The 16,851-nt window shown below is 45.1% G+C and overlaps 1 protein-coding gene across 3 annotated transcripts in view; it reads left to right on the top strand.

Moving 5' to 3' along the window:
- The window catches only part of mrasb (muscle RAS oncogene homolog b), a 14,728-nt gene extending 11,692 nt beyond the window's left edge, over positions 1-3,036 (top strand). For all 3 annotated transcript variants that reach the window (XM_080833836.1, XM_080833835.1, XM_080833837.1), the window contains 2 exons: positions 2,271-2,350; positions 2,896-3,036. In XM_080833836.1, coding sequence (XP_080689962.1) covers positions 2,271-2,350; positions 2,896-2,995 — 180 coding nt within the window. In that variant the 3' untranslated portion in view covers positions 2,996-3,036. The remainder of the gene's footprint in view (positions 1-2,270; positions 2,351-2,895) is intronic.
- Positions 3,037-16,851: the final 13,815 nt, after the last annotated feature.

Below are 16,851 nucleotides of genomic sequence, written 5' to 3' on the forward strand. Positions count from 1 at the left end.
GTGTGTGAATGTGCGTGTGTGCATATTTATGCTTCTGTTTTTGTGTGTTTGTGTGTGGGGGTGTGTGAATGCACGTGTGTGCATATGTATGCTTCTGTTATTGTGTGTGTGTGTGTGTGTGTGTGTGTCCGAGGGGTCGGTCTCTTTGCAACACTCTTTCTCTCACAATATTATTCCATCACCTGTATAGTTTGTATTGCATGCTGTCCAGCACAGGCAGCACACTCACCACACACTAGCAGAAGCACACACACACACACACACACATAGAGTTGTGTAATGCTCTCCGTATTAGAGTTGTGAAATAAAGCAGTGTGGTGCCTTAAACTGTGTCACATGATTCCAGCCTGAATGTTCCCATGTAGTCGCACGCAAATTAAATCAAATGTACATCTTCACTATCAGCAAGGGGAGGGCTGTGTCGTGTGTGTATGTGTGTATGTATGTGTGTGTGTGTGTGTGTGTGTGTGTGTGTGTGTGTGTGTGTGTGTGTGTGTGTGTGTGTGTGTGTGTGTGTGTGTGTGTGTGTGTGTGTGTGTGTGTGTGTGTGTGTGTGTGTGTGTGTGTCGTGTAGTTCAAGGTTGTCCTGGGTGAGTGTGTGGCATGTTTCGGCTATGTCAGTCAGAGCAGTTAGAGCACCACTAAGGAGTTTTGGTCTAAAACCAGCTAGCTAACTACCTAAAAGGCATGCAGAAACCAGCTACCTAACTACCTAAAAGGCATGCAGAAACCAGCTACCTAACTACCTAAAAGGCATGCAGAAACCAGCTAGCTAGCTACCTAAAAGGCATGCAGAAACCAGCTACCTAACTACCTAAAAGGCATGCAGAAACCAGCTACCTAACTACCTAAAAGGCATGCAGAAACCAGCTAGCTAACTACCTAAAAGGCATGCAGAAACCAGCTACCTAACTACCTAAAAGGCATGCAGAAACCAGCTACCTAACTACCTAAAAGGCATGCAGAAACCAGCTAGCTAGCTACCTAAAAGGCATGCAGAAACCAGCTACCTAACTACCTAAAAGGCATGCAGAAACCAGCTACCTAACTACCTAAAAGGCATGCAGAAACCAGCTACCTAACTACCTAAAAGGCATGCAGAAACCAGCTACCTAACTACCTAAAAGGCATGCAGAAACCAGCTACCTAACTACCGAAAAGGCATGCAGAAACCAGCTACCTAACTACCTAAAAGGCATGCAGAAACCAGCTAGCTAACTACCTAAAAGGCATGCAGAAACCAGCTACCTAACTACCTAAAAGGCATGCAGAAACCAGCTACCTAACTACCTAAAAGGCATGCAGAAACCAGCTACCTAACTACCTAAAAGGCATGCAGAAACCAGCTAGCTAGCTACCTAAAAGGCATGCAGAAACCAGCTAGCTAGCTACCTAAAAGACATGCAGAAACCAGCTAGCTAGCTACCTAAAAGGCATGCAGAAACCAGCTAGCTAGCTACCTAAAAGACATGCAGAAACCAGCTAGCTAGCTACCTAAAAGGCATGCAGAAACCAGCTAGCTAAACCAGCTAGCTAGCTACCTAAAAGACATGCAGAAACCAGCTAGCTAGCTACCTAAAAGGCATGCAGAAACCAGCTAGCTAGCTACCTAAAAGCTAAAAGACATGCAGAAACCAGCTAGCTAGCTACCTAAAAGACATGCAGAAACCTTGTGTCCTTTGGCGATATAGTTGGCCATGTCACATTGTGTCATTTACATTTCATTTTGTCATTTAGCAGACGCTTTTATCCAAAGCGAATTACAAGGATGTATACACATTTTACACTGATGGCACACTGCACATCAGGAGCAATTAGGGTTTCAGTGTCTTGCTCAAGGACACTTGGACAGGGAATCGAACTAGCAACCTTCTGATTACTAAAGGACTTCTTTACCTCCTGTACATTTCCGGGGGGGAGGGGGGGGGGGCCAGAACCACAAAGGGCATATGCTGTATGCCTAGTGGGTATGACGGAGGTGTTCATCCGTCCTTGACCTGACCATAAACCATCCATGAATCTCAAACCTAGTTGTCTATAAACGCATGCCTCAAGAAGTGTCAAATTGTTGCGTAGTGTTGCTTTAACGCTGCTCTACGTGTGTGACCTAGAACAGTGTGTGGTCCAGAACACCCAGTGCCTTTCTGTTGTTTTTAAGTAGCTGATTCTGTAACAGAAAAAGAAATGTTTGGACTTCTCATCCACTATAGTGTTTGTTGTAGATAACCTACATTGAAACAAGTGCTCATCCTCTGTAATATGTGTTGTAGATAACCTACATTGAAACAAGTGCCAAGGACCCTCCCATGAATGTGGACAAAGCCTTTCATGAACTGGTGCGCGTCATCAGGTAGGTCAGCGGAGTCAGTCTGCACCATTACTAGTCTACTCCTCTCCCCAAATACCAGCGTCAGAGTCTGCTTCAGTACGGAGTCTGCTTCAGTACAGAGTCTGCTTCAACAGCATGCTGCTTCAGTACGGAGTCTGCTTCAACAGCATGCTGCTTCCTTAGGATGTGTAATGCTTCTGTAAAATGCAGCTGTGTGCATGTGTGAAATGAAGCTGTGTGCGTGATGTGTGAAATGAAGCTGTGTGTGTGTGTGTGTGTGTGTGTGTGTGTGTGTGTGTGTGTGTGTGTGTGTGTGTGTGTGTGTGTGTGTGTGTGTGTGTGTGTGTGTGTGTGTGTGTGTGTGTGTGTGTGTGTGTGTGTGTGCTTCTGTGAAATGAAGCTGTGTGCATGTAGGTTGAACTTTGACCTAACCAAACAACATAGTTCAGTTTTGCTATGTTTTCTCCACCACATATAGTGTCATAATTTGTCTGATTATGTTTTTCTTTATCTCCCTCTCTCACCCTCTCGCTCCCTCTATCTCTCATCCCCTTTGTCCCTCTTAGGCAGCAGATTCCAGAGCGGGGTCAGAATAAAAAGAAGAAAGCCAAGTGGCGAGCCGACAGACCCACCGGATCTCACAAACTGCACTGCGTCATCTTCTAATGCCGTCACTACTTGTATATATGTGTGTGTGTGTGTGTGTGTGGGGGGGGGGGGGGGGGGGGTTGTGTGCGCACAGTACATATGTACACACTTGTGTATGTATGTGTGTGTATGTGTGTGAGAGAGAGGGTGCGAGAGAGAGAGAGTGAGAGAGAGAGTTTGTGAGAGTGGGAGAGAGAGTTAGTGAGAGTGCGTGTGAGTGAGAGTGAGAGTGAGAGAGAGTAAGTGAGAGTGAGTGTGAGAGAGAGTGTGAGAGAGAGTGTGAGAGAGAGTGAGAGTGAGTGAGAGAGAGAGAGAGAGAGAGAGAGAGTGAAAGAGCGTTTCTAAACCCTTCAGTAATTAATACACCCAGGCGATGACAGGCATGGACTGTTACCCCACAGAGTGCCTACATCTTTCAGGTCTCTGGCGGCCATTTTGGTCACATGCTAGACTCTGGTTCTGGTTCGACCCGGGAGGTCTGGACCGACCAGGGGGGTCTGGGCCACACGTCTGACACATCGGAGAAGAGGTGGAGGGACTCAGATTATTCCCGCCCTCTCACTCTTAACTCCACCCCTAAACCCCTGGAACCGTCCAATCAATGGACCCCAGTAAGGCAGGACTTTACACAAACATAAAAACGTACACACACAAACACACACATTTATATCGGAGAGGCCATTCTCTTGGCTTTGGTTCTGTTGTTTTTATGTTGTATGTGAGTTATTTTCCTATCATCTCTCTGGTGCCCTCATCAGTATTCTGTGTTTTTCCGGTGATGGCCTCCGGCTAATGGAAAGCCTGCGCAGCTCAGTACAGCCCCTGAGCTGAATCCGGTGGGGGGGGGGGGGGGGGGGAGAGCAAGAGTAAGGACAGAAAGAAAGAGGATGTGGATGTTGTCATTAGGCCTTGTAGCAGCCAATAATGTTATAACGTAATCAAATGTAGCTGCCAAATGTATTACATTATTTGCCAGGTATTACATTATCAACTTTAACTACATTAAGAACAGAAAAACATTACGTTATTTGCAATTAGGATATTAACGGTGTTATAACATGATTTGTAAATAATTCGATTATTGGCAGTTATTACACAACATATTATAACATGGTAGGTAAATGATTACGTTATTGTCAGTTATGATATTTATGGTGTTATTGGTTATGGTGTTATCTTATCACATGACTGCTAAATGATTACATTAACGGTGTTATTACATGACTGCTAAATTATGACATTTATGGTATTATTAGAAGACTGCTAAATTATTACATTAACAGTGTTATCTTATTGTTGGCTGCTACAGGTACAGCATAGGAAGAGGAAATTAGTTTTTAAGAGTAGAGAGGAGCGATGACTGACAGTGACAGAGACAGACAGACAAGAAAAGTTGGCGAAAGAGAGAAACAGTAAGATGGATAGAGAGAGACCGATAGAAAGCGTGAGAGAGACCGATAGAAAGAGTGAGAGAGAGGGAGGGGAGAGAAAGGGTGAGAGACCGATAGGATGAGAGAGAGGGAGAGGGAGGGGAAGAGAAAGAGTGAGAGAGACCGATAGGAAGAGAGAGAGAGAGGGAGAGAGACCGATAGAAAGAGAGAGAGAGGGGGAGAGACCGATAGAAAGAGAGAGAGAGGGGGAGAGACCGATAGAAAGAGAGAGAGAGGGAGAGAAAGGGGAAGAGAAAGCTTGAGCTGGCGAGGTCTTGGAGACCCCAATGCATTCCAGCTGGCTGCTGGGCTTCAGACAGTGCGTCAAAGTCTGGTCCCAAGCCAAAGAGCAGCCTCAAAGTAAGACCGTGTGTGTGTGTGTGTGTGTGTGTGTGTGTGGGTGATTTCTGAATAAGTATTTGTTTTTGTTGTCGCCTGTCTGAAACACTTGTTGTACTATTTTGGGCTTGTAAACCAACAAAGAAAATTAAAAATAAATAAAAAAGTATGTCGCTTGCTAAAAACGGTATTCTGCAAATGTCTTTAAGTGCTTTATATTAAATGATTTGATTTGTTGTGTGAGTTACAGGGCTGTTCAGGATCTAGTGGACTATCTGATAAACCAAATGAGATGAGTCTGACCACCTTGCCATACCTGTTGAGTGGTCTGACAGAATATGAAGGTTGCTGTAATTTTTGTATTTGTTATTTTGTTGTTATTTCTCGTCTTTGTCTGAAAGGTGATTTTGATGTTTTACTGGCACTGGCAGCTTGGTGGGTTTTGTCCTGTTGAATCAAGGTGTGTGTGTGTGTGTGTGTGCGTGTGCGTGTGTGTGTGTGTGTGTGTGTGTGTGTGTGTGTGTCCATGGGAAATGGTGCAAGGACGTAGTGACCTTTGTTTCTTAGCGGTCAACATTTTTGCTACTGTTTTATTTTTATTTTATTTCACTATTTCTTTAAGTAATTTATTATTATAAATATTACTATAGCCTACCAACATATTTGAATTATGACTAGCAAAGTTCCAGGCTCGTCATGAAATTGTGGAAAAAAGGGATCTACTTGTTATTCAAAAAATTCAGGTTTGTAAGTAAACAAATAAACTTGGTTGTTAAAAGCAATGAAGCATGTGAGTGTTTTATTTTGTTGTTTACAGTCCCCAATTCTAATCCCATTCATTTTTTTGTCAAATTCAGCTTATTGCTCCTCATCTCTGCGAGGTCTTTGTCTTTTTGTGATTTAGGGAATGGGAAACAAACAGACACACACACACACACACACACACACACACACTGTTCCAGCCAATCCACACCTTGCTTTAGGAGCACGGAAGGAAGGGATGTCATTTGATTGGCTGTTGACCACAAATATCAACAATTTATCACCCGAATCGTAGGGTCTACCTTTAAAGGCAGATAGCAGTGAAAGGGTTCTCTGCCACTGAATCGTCTATGAGGGACTATGATAAAATGTGGGTGGCGAGACTCTTCTTCATTCTTGCCATTTTGATTGGTTGATGAAAAGTGTGATGTAATAATAACATTGGAATTTCTCAGAGGTCTTCTTACCATCATAGATCAGTGAACTCACGGTGTGATATCACTGTCAATTACAGCATGTACTCTTCCTCTGACATGGCTTGGGGTGGACTGCCCTCTGGTGGTCATGTTTTTATGTGATTTTATTTCCACAATCGAGGGGATTGGGTGCAGGGGTGAATATCTTGCTCTACTTATTTCAGGCCAGTTGATGGCAATGTTGCCCTGCCAGAAGAAATGAGAGCAGGCCGCACGTGTGACTGAGTGCTGTGGATGAACCCACCAGTGTAATCTGAAATAATGACAAGCAGAGGAGGAGACACACTTGATCCTCAAAGACCTTACCCAGAAAATGGAAAAAACAAAATAATAATATTAAAATACATTCATTAATTAGGCAGCTGATGAATATGCTATACCCTAAAGAATCCACACCTGGCCAGAGGACGACGACTTTCTAGAAAATTCACATTGATTAATCCCCACCACTCTCCTCTGCCTATTCAGGGTCGAACAGCATACACACAAAGACCATCTGATGGCAAAAACACTAGAGGCCACTTCACTCTGAAGAGGGGTTAGCTCATCGTTTATGCGGTCTTCATGAGAGCTTTTATCAACATGAGGGAAAATGCGATGCCATTATTTTGATAATTTCCCCGTGCATTAAAAACCAAACCAAAAAACAAAAACCGAGGAGCATTAAAAACAAAACCTGCCAACCTCCCCATCGGATCAGCAGGGTCACGAGGTGATCTAAACTCCCATGTGAGGGTGTTGGATGGCAGTTGCATCACGCATGTCCCCAGAGTCTTCCTCTGATGGCTGAGTCTAAGTTCACATCACACAGAGACGCCGCAGGTGTGTCTCAGAAACAAAAGGCGCTCTCGTCTTTATTCAGAGCAGAAGGGTCATCGATAGTAAAGCTTTGATTAAAGCAAGGCGCTCACGCGAGGTTTAATAGTATATCTTTGATTAATGCAAGACACTCACGCGAGGTTAATAAGATGACCCCTTAGGATCTGCTGTGATGCTAGGGGCTGCATATGTCCTTAAAGCTCCTCCTCCTTATCTGCCCTGGTGAAGGTGTTCTTGGCTTAAATGCATTCAATGGTAATCGTATTAATGCAAATAAAGTGAGTCTGCGTGTGTGTGCCTGTGTGTGTGTTTCTGTGTGTGTGTGTGTGTGTGTGTGTGCGTGCGTGTGTGTGTGTGTGTGTGTGTGTGTGTGTGTGTGTGTGTGTGTGTGTGTGTGTGTGTGTGTGTTTCTGTGTGTGTGTGTGTGTGTGTGTGTGTGTGTGTGTGTGTGTGTGTGTGTGTGTGTGTGTGTGTGTGTGAAGTTACTGGCCCGAGCTGTGGCAGGGCAGTCATGTTTCATTTGGAGACCATGTGAGAGAATTGCAAATGTGACTTACAACGTCTTTAGCAGTGGAAATGTAGAATGGTAGAAGTGGCCGGATCAGCTACATGGAGGATTTCTAACGAACTTCACGGTCTAGAATGATTAACTCAAGTTTTTATATATCATTTCCGGAATGATTAACTCAAGGTTTCATATGATTTCTAGAATAATTAACTCAAGGCTTCATATGATTTCTAGAATGATTAACTCAAGGTTTCATATGATTTCTAGAATGATTAACTTGTGGTTTCATGTCATTTCTAGAATGATTAACTCAAGGTTTCATATGATTTCTAGAATGATTAACTCAAGGTTTCATATGATTTCTAGAATGATTAACTGGTGGTTTCATGTCATTTCAAGAATGATTAACTCAAGGTTTCATATGATTTCTAGAATGATTAACTCAAGGTTTCATATGATTTCTAGAATGATTAACTGGTGGTTTCATATGATTTCTAGAATGATTAACTCGTGGTTTCATGTCACTAGATGGAGATTTCTTGTTCTTCCCTCAGGCTGCTCCATGAAAGTGATGTCATCTCCTTTATTACCTGCTGCGAGGTGAATTCAGGTTCCATCCTAACCTTACTCAAGATATCATTTTCAAATTGTCTCTAGCCTGCCATTTCTATCTTACTATAGCAAACGCACTTTCAAATAAATCTCAATGGTATTATTCACAGATGTCTGAAGACCACACACACACACACACACACACACACACACACACACACACACACACTCACACACACACACACACACGCACACGCACACACACACACACACACACACACACACACACACACACACACACACACACACACACACACACTCAATTCTGGTTGGGCTGAATAGGCGTTTGGAAATAGAATGAGTCTGCTGTGTCACACAATGGTAGCTGATCACGGGGGCAGAGCCTTACAATGCAACGTGAAAGCGTATCGCCTCACTTCAAAGCTTGTGGTCGTGGAATAGGTTGGAAAGGTCACAAATAAATCACACGTTTCCCATAACAAAGACTGCCACCCTTTTTTCCATAATCCAGGACTACGCCGAGCCTTTCATAGCAACATCCAGCGTGTCGGCACTTCTTCTAAGACTGTGAGGGAGAAAAGACACATTTGGCAAAAACAGAATGTAGGTCACTCTGAGGGGCTCTGAGAGGGAGCGATGAGCTCTTTTCACACACACACACACACACACACACACACACACACACACACACACACACACACACACACAGTTTCAGTCTTTGATTCGTTGATTTCCCCTCTATTGCAGAGAACTGAAACCGAACATGCACTTCTGGGGTAAATTTAGTGGTAGCTTGGTAGAGAAGGCTGGCCGGCCGGATGTTAACCGTCATATCTCTAATAACATTTCAACCGTCTTGGTCCCCATATCCTGATTTTGACATTGAGGTGTGCAGAATCAAGAGAAATGGCAGCGAGCAAACAACACGTGCCGGTGGAAAACATTTCCCAACACACACACACACACTTCAGTGTAGGTGCCAGGGGTGGCACGAGGCAGTAGTTTAAACATAAATGTCAAGAGCAGAGCTGGGCATACGAGTGGGCATGGGCGCCTGGTCTGCGCGGAGCTTGTGCTATCGAGCGCTCAGCCGGATCATCGCTCTGCTGTTGATAATGGTGCACTTTCATAGCATAGTGTGTGTGTGTGTGTGTGTGTGTGTGTGTGTGTGTGTGTGTGTGTGTGTGTGTGTGTGTGTGTGTGTGTGTGTGTGTGTGTGTCACATAGCAGGGCCTGCGTCGCTAAAAGCTTTATAATTACTAGTCTGGGAGCGCTGTGCGCCGAGAAGGTGGAACCAAGATCATTGATGCATCGGGATGATCGCTCGCTTTATCCATTGCTTCCAGATGGTAAATGTCATGTTAGTACACGTTGCCCATGTGTTCATCGCAGTGTCCATCGCCATAACTTGTTATTGTAAAGGGCCACTGTCATTGGCTGTAATGTTGTATACTGCTGTATGCTGTAAAGCTCTGCTATTTGTGTGGGTGACAATGGCCGGAGACAACCTTGGAGCCTTCTTCAAACTGTTAAACTGTCAGTGGGACTATCACCCCATTGAATATGTTCGAGTGTCCCTTTCAGGTACTTCCAATCTGAATAGAGAATGCACAAAACCTCCAAGGACGCTTTCCGATTTGTTTTCACCGACACCGAGGTGTACCAGGGAGACAAAGGAGACCAGATAGACTAAATCATGTCTGTTTCGAAAATGAATTGGTTTCAGAGCGCTGTCTTCGCAGGGAGGAGTTGCACAACGCAACGTAATTCAGACAGCAGCCAGCGCAAGATCAAACTTATAATCACACCTATTGATTCCCCCCCTCTCCTACGCAGGAGGTGATAATTCGAGCTGGGTTCTCATTGCACGCCGTTTAAAAATGACGGTAGGCCTACACTATAATGATAATAATTAGCATCCTGTTGTTATCGGAGAAAAAAAAAGTCTTCTCTCTGCACAAGTTAGGTGGAAACTTTTAACGAGCCCCTTTTGCCTTGTGGTCTCATTAGCTACCGGTATTAGTACACAAGGCTATGGAGCCTGTGGAAATAGTGTCCATATGTTTTTCTCTGTGTCATCCCGCTGGATGTCAAGGGATTAGCCTACGCATATGCTTTTAAAGCAGGCGACGGGAGGCTCTGGGACCATTGGATACCAGTGATGGTTTTACAGGTCATTAATTCAATAGGCAACTGTACTATTGAATCGCATTGACAATAATCATCTTTCACATGCAAATTGAAATCTTTATCACGACACAGCAGAGAATAAAAAATATTTATCTTCCAGTTTATCGCCGATGCTGTCGCTTACTCCCCTTGGCATTTCACTCCAGTGGCTATAAGGTAATTGTTTGTGAAAAGCAATTCAATGGAGAGGTGTCACATAACCAAGCACAGAGTCCTCTTAGTCGTTAAATTTGCGAATGGTGCACAGGTGCGTTACCCGGAACAATTAAAAACAAATCTCCCGCTTATCAGGTTATCATGGTGCCTGTTCAGGCGCCAAACACCTCTTCAACATTATTATTCTTCCTCCTCGTCGCTTTCCCACTTCTGTGGGCCCACATGTAAGTCTCCAGGCAGACTGTGCTCCACTTCGAGCATGCTCATATGAAATATACATAAATACAGCCGAGTGTAGAGCTCTCTTCCTGAGATAAACAACCATCTCTGCATCATTTGAGGCAACTGTTGTAGCGAACAAATCTCTTCAAATCTTGAGGCAGACGACCAAATGCAATGAACTGAAGTTGATTCAATCTTGCACACTTCCATCCAATTTGAGCGGTGGTGGTCCATGGAGCATATCTACCACACACACACAGTCACACACACAGGGAGCGGTCGTCGTCCATGGCGCATATCTGCCAAAAATCTGTGTTTTAATCCCACAGAAGCCAAAAAAACATGTCGACTGACAAGGTAGAGTAATATTACAAGATTTAACACAAAAATGGCTTTGCAGAGCTTTTTTTATTGTGACATGGAGATGAACGCTAGTATAATGAAAAGAATAACTAAATAATGACACATTTTAGTTTTGCCAAAATACTGCTTGCTTTTTCTGTCACCATTGTGGCAGCCATTGCCACGATTTGGTGACCTCTTGTGGCAAAAGGACCTTTTTATGAAGGAAGTGGCAATACAACACAGGTGAGGACACAGAGGGAAACCAGCGAGGGCACACAATAGGCAACAGGTGAGGGCACACAATAGGCAACAGGTGAGGGCACACAATAGGCAACAGGTGAGGGCACACAATAGGCAACAGGTGAGGGCACACAATAGGCAACAGGTGAGGGCACACAATAGGCAACAGGTGAGGGCACACAATGGGTTACAGGTGAGGGCTCACAATCACAACAAAAGCTTATGTGTACACATAACAAACACAAAAAAACATCAAGTCCATGAAAAGGTCGCCAAATCGTGGCAATGGCTGCCACGATCATGACAGTACCCCCCCTCTAAGGGCCGGATCCCAGACGGCCCAAAGTCAACCAAAAAAGTCCACATAGGGTGGGTGGAGGGGGTCCAGGGCAAGGAAGGCGGGGAGGCAGGAGCTGGGCAGAAGGCTGGGCAGAAGTCAAGGGTCCGGTGACGGGCCGGGTGGACCAAGCAGGGGCAAGGTGTCTGGTGCCCGACCGGGCTGGCGGCCAGACCGGGGCAGAGTCTTGTCGGGTGGACGACCAGAATGAGGCAAACGGTCTGGCAGGCGACTGGAAGCCTTGATGGAGCTGCGGAGACCAAGACGCCTCTCCTTGGCAAGGCTCTGGAAGACCCCGTCAGAGGATGAGGTCGTGGTTGCAGCACCTGCGGTGGCTGGGGTTGCAGGACCAGTGGCTGGGGTTGAAGGACCAGTGGCTGGGGTTGAAGGACCAGTCTCGGGGGTTGCCTCGGCACCGGGACAGCCAGGTTCACTGGGGCTGGCAGCACTGGGTACTGGGACTGTGGAACCTAGGACAGTGGAGACAGAGGCAAGGGTGCCTGGGACGGGACCAGGAGCGCCTGGGGCAGAAATGACATGGACAGGGGCACCTGGGACTGAGACTGCAGGGTCTGGGTCGGCAGCGGAGGCTGCGGGGTCGGCAGCGGAGGCTGCGGGGTCCGGGTCAGCAGCGGAGACTGCGGGGTCAAGGACGGCAGCGGAGACTGCGGGGTCCGGGTCAGCAGCGGAGACTGCGGGGTCCGGGTCAGCAGCGGAGGCTGCGGGGTCGGCAGAGGAGGCTGCGGGGTCGGCAGAGGAGGCTGCGGGGTCGGCAGAGGAGGCTGCGGGGTCGGCAGAGGAGGCTGCCGGGTCTGGGTCGGCAGCGGGGTCGGTGTCGGCATCAGGCCTGCCTGCTTCACCGGGGCTGGCTGCATCGGGCCTGCCTCTGAAACTGCAGCATCTGGGTTGCCTGGTTCACTCAGGCTGGGGGTCTCCAGGACTGCTGCATCCAGGCTGGGTGCCTCTGGAACTGTAGCAGCTGGGGAGCCTGGTTCACTCAGGCTGGCAGCTTCTGGGCATGTGGCATTCGGGCTGTCGGCCTCTGGGCATGCGGCATCCGTGCTGCCTGGTGCACTGGGGGCATCGGGTGCTGTGACCTCCGGGCTTGGGACCACCGGGCTGCGTGGTGCAGGAGTTGTAGCTGCCTGTGCGGGGGAAGGAGGTGCAGGGGGAGGCGACACCGGAACCATGGGAGCAGGGAGGTTGGGAACCAGAAGGGACCAGACATCAAAGAGTACGGCAGGAGCAGCAGCAGCAGTAAGGCAAGGTGCAGGCACTGGCACACGCCGCGGTGCTGGAACTGGGAACCGGCGAGGTACAGGCACTGGCACAGGGGTACGCCGGGGTGCTGGCACAGGGGTACGCTCGGGTGCTAATCAAGGGAAGTGGCAATACATCACAGGTGAGGACACACAGAGGGAAACCAGCGAGGGCACACAATTGGAAACAGGTGAGGGCACACAATAGGCAACAGGTGAGGGCACACAATAGGCAACAGGTGAGGGCACACAATGGGTTACAGGTGAGGGCACACAATCACAACAAAAGCACATATGGACTAGGGGTGTAAAAAAGAATCGTTTTGCATCGATGCATCGATCCAACAGCCGACGATACGATGCATCGACACGTCCGCAAGAGTATCGATTTAAAAAAAAAAAAAAAAAAAAATTTTTACTTTTTGTTGCTAGTGCACTTTGATGAGTATTTTTATTTTATAGTAAATGAAATAGGCCTACAGGCCTATTTTTTGTTACCGTTTGCTGCTAGTGCACTTTTGCACTGATTTTGTTGAGTATTGTTATTCTATAGTGAATGTGGTATAGGCCTATTTTTGTTACTTAACACTGTACTTTGTACAGTACTTTTTGATGCAAGGCCTTTCAGAATCTATAACAGGGACATTATTATTTTTCAGTGAATGAGGTTGTCATAGGCCTAGGTGGAGTACAACTTTTCTACTTCTGTTATTGGCTGTTGTTTCTCAAATAAAATGCATAACGATATAACAGCTCTCATTGATTTATTTCAAATCTGAAACATTGTCTAGCCTGTAAGGTAAAAAAAAGAACAAATTAATCGAATCGAATCGAAATCGAATCGTATCGTGGTGTATTCATGAGTATCGAAAATAATCGAATCGTTGGGTCAGGAAATCGATACTGAATCGAATCGCCATGATGGGTGTGATTTACACCCCTAATATGGACATATAACAAACACAGAAAAACAACAAGTCCATGAAAAGGTCGTTTTGCCACAAGAGTTCGCCAAATCGTGGTAATGGCTGCCACGATCGTGACATTTTCAGCTGATTTACAAGAGTTTGAATGTGGAGTACAGTGGTGCTATAAAGTTTGTGAAACACTTGAATTTTCTGTATATCTGCATACATTTTATCTAAAATGTGATCACATCTAGTCATCTACGTCCTAAAACTTCAAATAAAAAAAAAAACAGTTCAACAAAAAACTAAAACAAAAAATCTAAGATTGAAAGTTAGTTTCTTCAGGCAACAAAGCACTGGGGTAAAACAACACACGCTTGTGCCCAGAAGCACTCATAACAGGACACACACTACAGTTGCCATGGATGCGGCCGTCATAGACATATATAGATCATAGATAGATCTATATTTGTCTATGACGGCTGTGACCCGGCAGTGATCCGGGCCAGAACGCTCCTCAAAACCTGCCGCTTCTATTTACGATTTTGAAAGGACTGTCATGGTGAACTGAGATTGCGTGAGTGCTGTGTGTGTTTAGAACAAACACTCATCTGACAAAAGCTGTAATATAAGATGACACGACAGATGATTAGCACTGCACTGTCAAGTGGACATGAGTCCATTTATGATACATGCAGGAATGTCTCCCTAGGCTGCTCTTTATGTAACAGATGGCATTTATATCATGGACCATAGAGTTCATCATTATAGGTGTGTTCTCTAGCTACAGTGCCTTGCATAAGTATTTCCCCCCTTCGATGCTCTACCCTTTTTTTTTTTTTTTTTAATCAATCATGGTCAATATAAGTTGGCTTTTTTGACAAAAAAACCCCCTCTGTAATGTCAGAGTTAAAACTGATTACTACACAGTAATTTCAATTCAATAAAAATATGTAATGTAAAATAAGTGATTGCATAAGAATTCAACCCCTTCAAGTCAGTATTTAGTTGATGCACATTTGGCTGCAATCACAGCACTGAGTCTGTGTGGATAAGTCTCAATCAAGTTTGCACATCTGGACACTGCAATTTTACTTCATTCTTCTCTGCAAAACTGCTCAAGCTCTGTCAGGTTCGGGCGTGAACCCTTTTCAAGTACAGCCACAAATTCTGTATTGGATTTAGGTCTTGACTTTGGCCACTCTAGAACATTCACCTGATTGTCTTTAAACCATTTCTGTGTAGCTTTTGCTGTATGCTGCAGGTCATTTTCTTGCTGGAAAAAAAATCTTCTCCCAAGCCTTAGTTCTCTTGCAGAGAGATTGTCCTCCAGGATTTCCCTACATTTTGCTTCATTCATTTTACCCTCTATCTTTACAAGCCTTCCAGGGCTGGCTGCCGAGAAGCATCCCCACAACATAATGCTGCCGCCACCATGCCTCACAGTTGGGATGGTGCGTTGTGGTGATGTGCAGTGTTTGGTGTCCGCCAAACATAGCGTCTTGTCTGATGGCCAAAAAGCTCCACTTTGGTCTCATCAGACCACAGAGCTTTCTTCCACTTGACCATGGAGTCTCCCACATTCCTTTTGGTGAACTCTAATCGATATTTACTGTAATATGAGTTTTCTTCAACAGGGGCTCTCTTCCAAAAAGCTTTGATTGGTGAAGAACCCGGGCAACAGTTGTATGCAGAGTCTCTCCCATCCCAGCTGCTGATGCTTGTAACTCCTTCAGAGTAGTCATAGGTGTCTTGCAGGCCTCTCTCACTAGTCTCCTTCTTGCACAGTCGCTCAGTTTGTGAGGACTACCTGCTCTAGGCAGATTTACACATGTGCCATATTCCTTCCATTTCTTGATGATGGATTTAACAGAACCCCAGGGGATGTTTAGTGCCTTGGACATATTTTTGTATCCTTCCCCTGACTTTTCAATAACCTTTTCTCTGAGTTGCTTGGAGTGTTCTTTGGTCTTCATGGTGTAACGGTAGCCAGGAATACTGATTAACCAGTGAATGGACCTTCCAGATAATTGTGAGACTACTAGCACCAATTGGCTGGACCTCTGTTGAATGTCACTCTGTCACTTTAAAGGGGGTAAATACTTATGCAATCACTTGTTTTACGTTACTAACTACTTACTTACCGAGAGTGAGGTCATGCCAGAAAAATATCAGACTGAGGCTGTTACGTATCTACCAAGCGATAGCGTCAGGGTGCTGTTCACCCTATCGGGGTTTATTTTCCCTGATAATGACCGGCGTTCTATACATTATTCCTTACTTATCAGACTGGCAGACCGGCGAGGAGGTTAATACGCGGCTGACATGACTACCCATTAGCCAATCAGAATGCTCGTACTGTCGTTGCCATATAATACATATTTTTATTTAATTGACATTAATGTGTAGAAATCAGTTTTCACTTTGACATTACAGTTTTTTCCTATCGTTTTAGGTCATGTACCCATACCATGGTCACTTTTCCCTATCACTTAACACAGTGGGCTTTAGAGACACACACCTCTGCATATCTGTTAACCTTTGGTGCAAAATGCACTACAACAACCACACCACAACCAATGCTGCCATAACTTAACACATGTTTCCTCTCAGAAAACAATGACCTAAAAAACACTAACATCTTGAAGCATTGCCAATTGCATATATAAAATGTTGCTGTGTCCTCCAGTTTGACATAGATTTCCTGTAGTGTTGCATTGAAAAAAAGAAAAGAGAAAAAACACAGACAAACACTTCGTTGGACTACAGTAATAAAGTTTGTAATATAATAATTCTAAAATGCTGAAATCTGCTTCTGCCAAGAATCTGCTGACAATGTTCGTATGTCGGTTTCCCTCTCACAATAGATGTCACAATTGACAAGTGCTGTAAATGTACTTTACTGTAATTGCAAATACAGTAAATTAGTGTTTTATCAGAAACTTAAAATAAGATTTTTTTGGGGAAATTACGTAATACTGTATTTGATCAAGAAACAAACCACAAACACAACAGATTTTCGTCAACATCTTAACATATGGTTTCTCTTGCCATTCATCGTGGATAAAATCTTTGTGCATGCCTTATCCAGGCCTGGATGTCTTCGGGGGCTATGTCCATACACCCAGCATCAATTGCCTCTAAAAGTGACATCTGGTTCTGTGGGCGTTGGTCATAGACCTTCCATCTCCATGCGAAGAAAAAATCTCAATGGGGTTGAGGAAAGGAGAGTACAGTGGCAGGAATAGGGACACCATCCTAGGATGCGCTGCAAACCACCCTGTGACTTGGCGGGAGTTGTGAAAGGCCA

This window comes from Sprattus sprattus, assembly GCF_963457725.1.
Source record: "Sprattus sprattus genome assembly, chromosome: 3".
Taxonomy (NCBI): domain Eukaryota; kingdom Metazoa; phylum Chordata; class Actinopteri; order Clupeiformes; family Clupeidae; genus Sprattus; species Sprattus sprattus.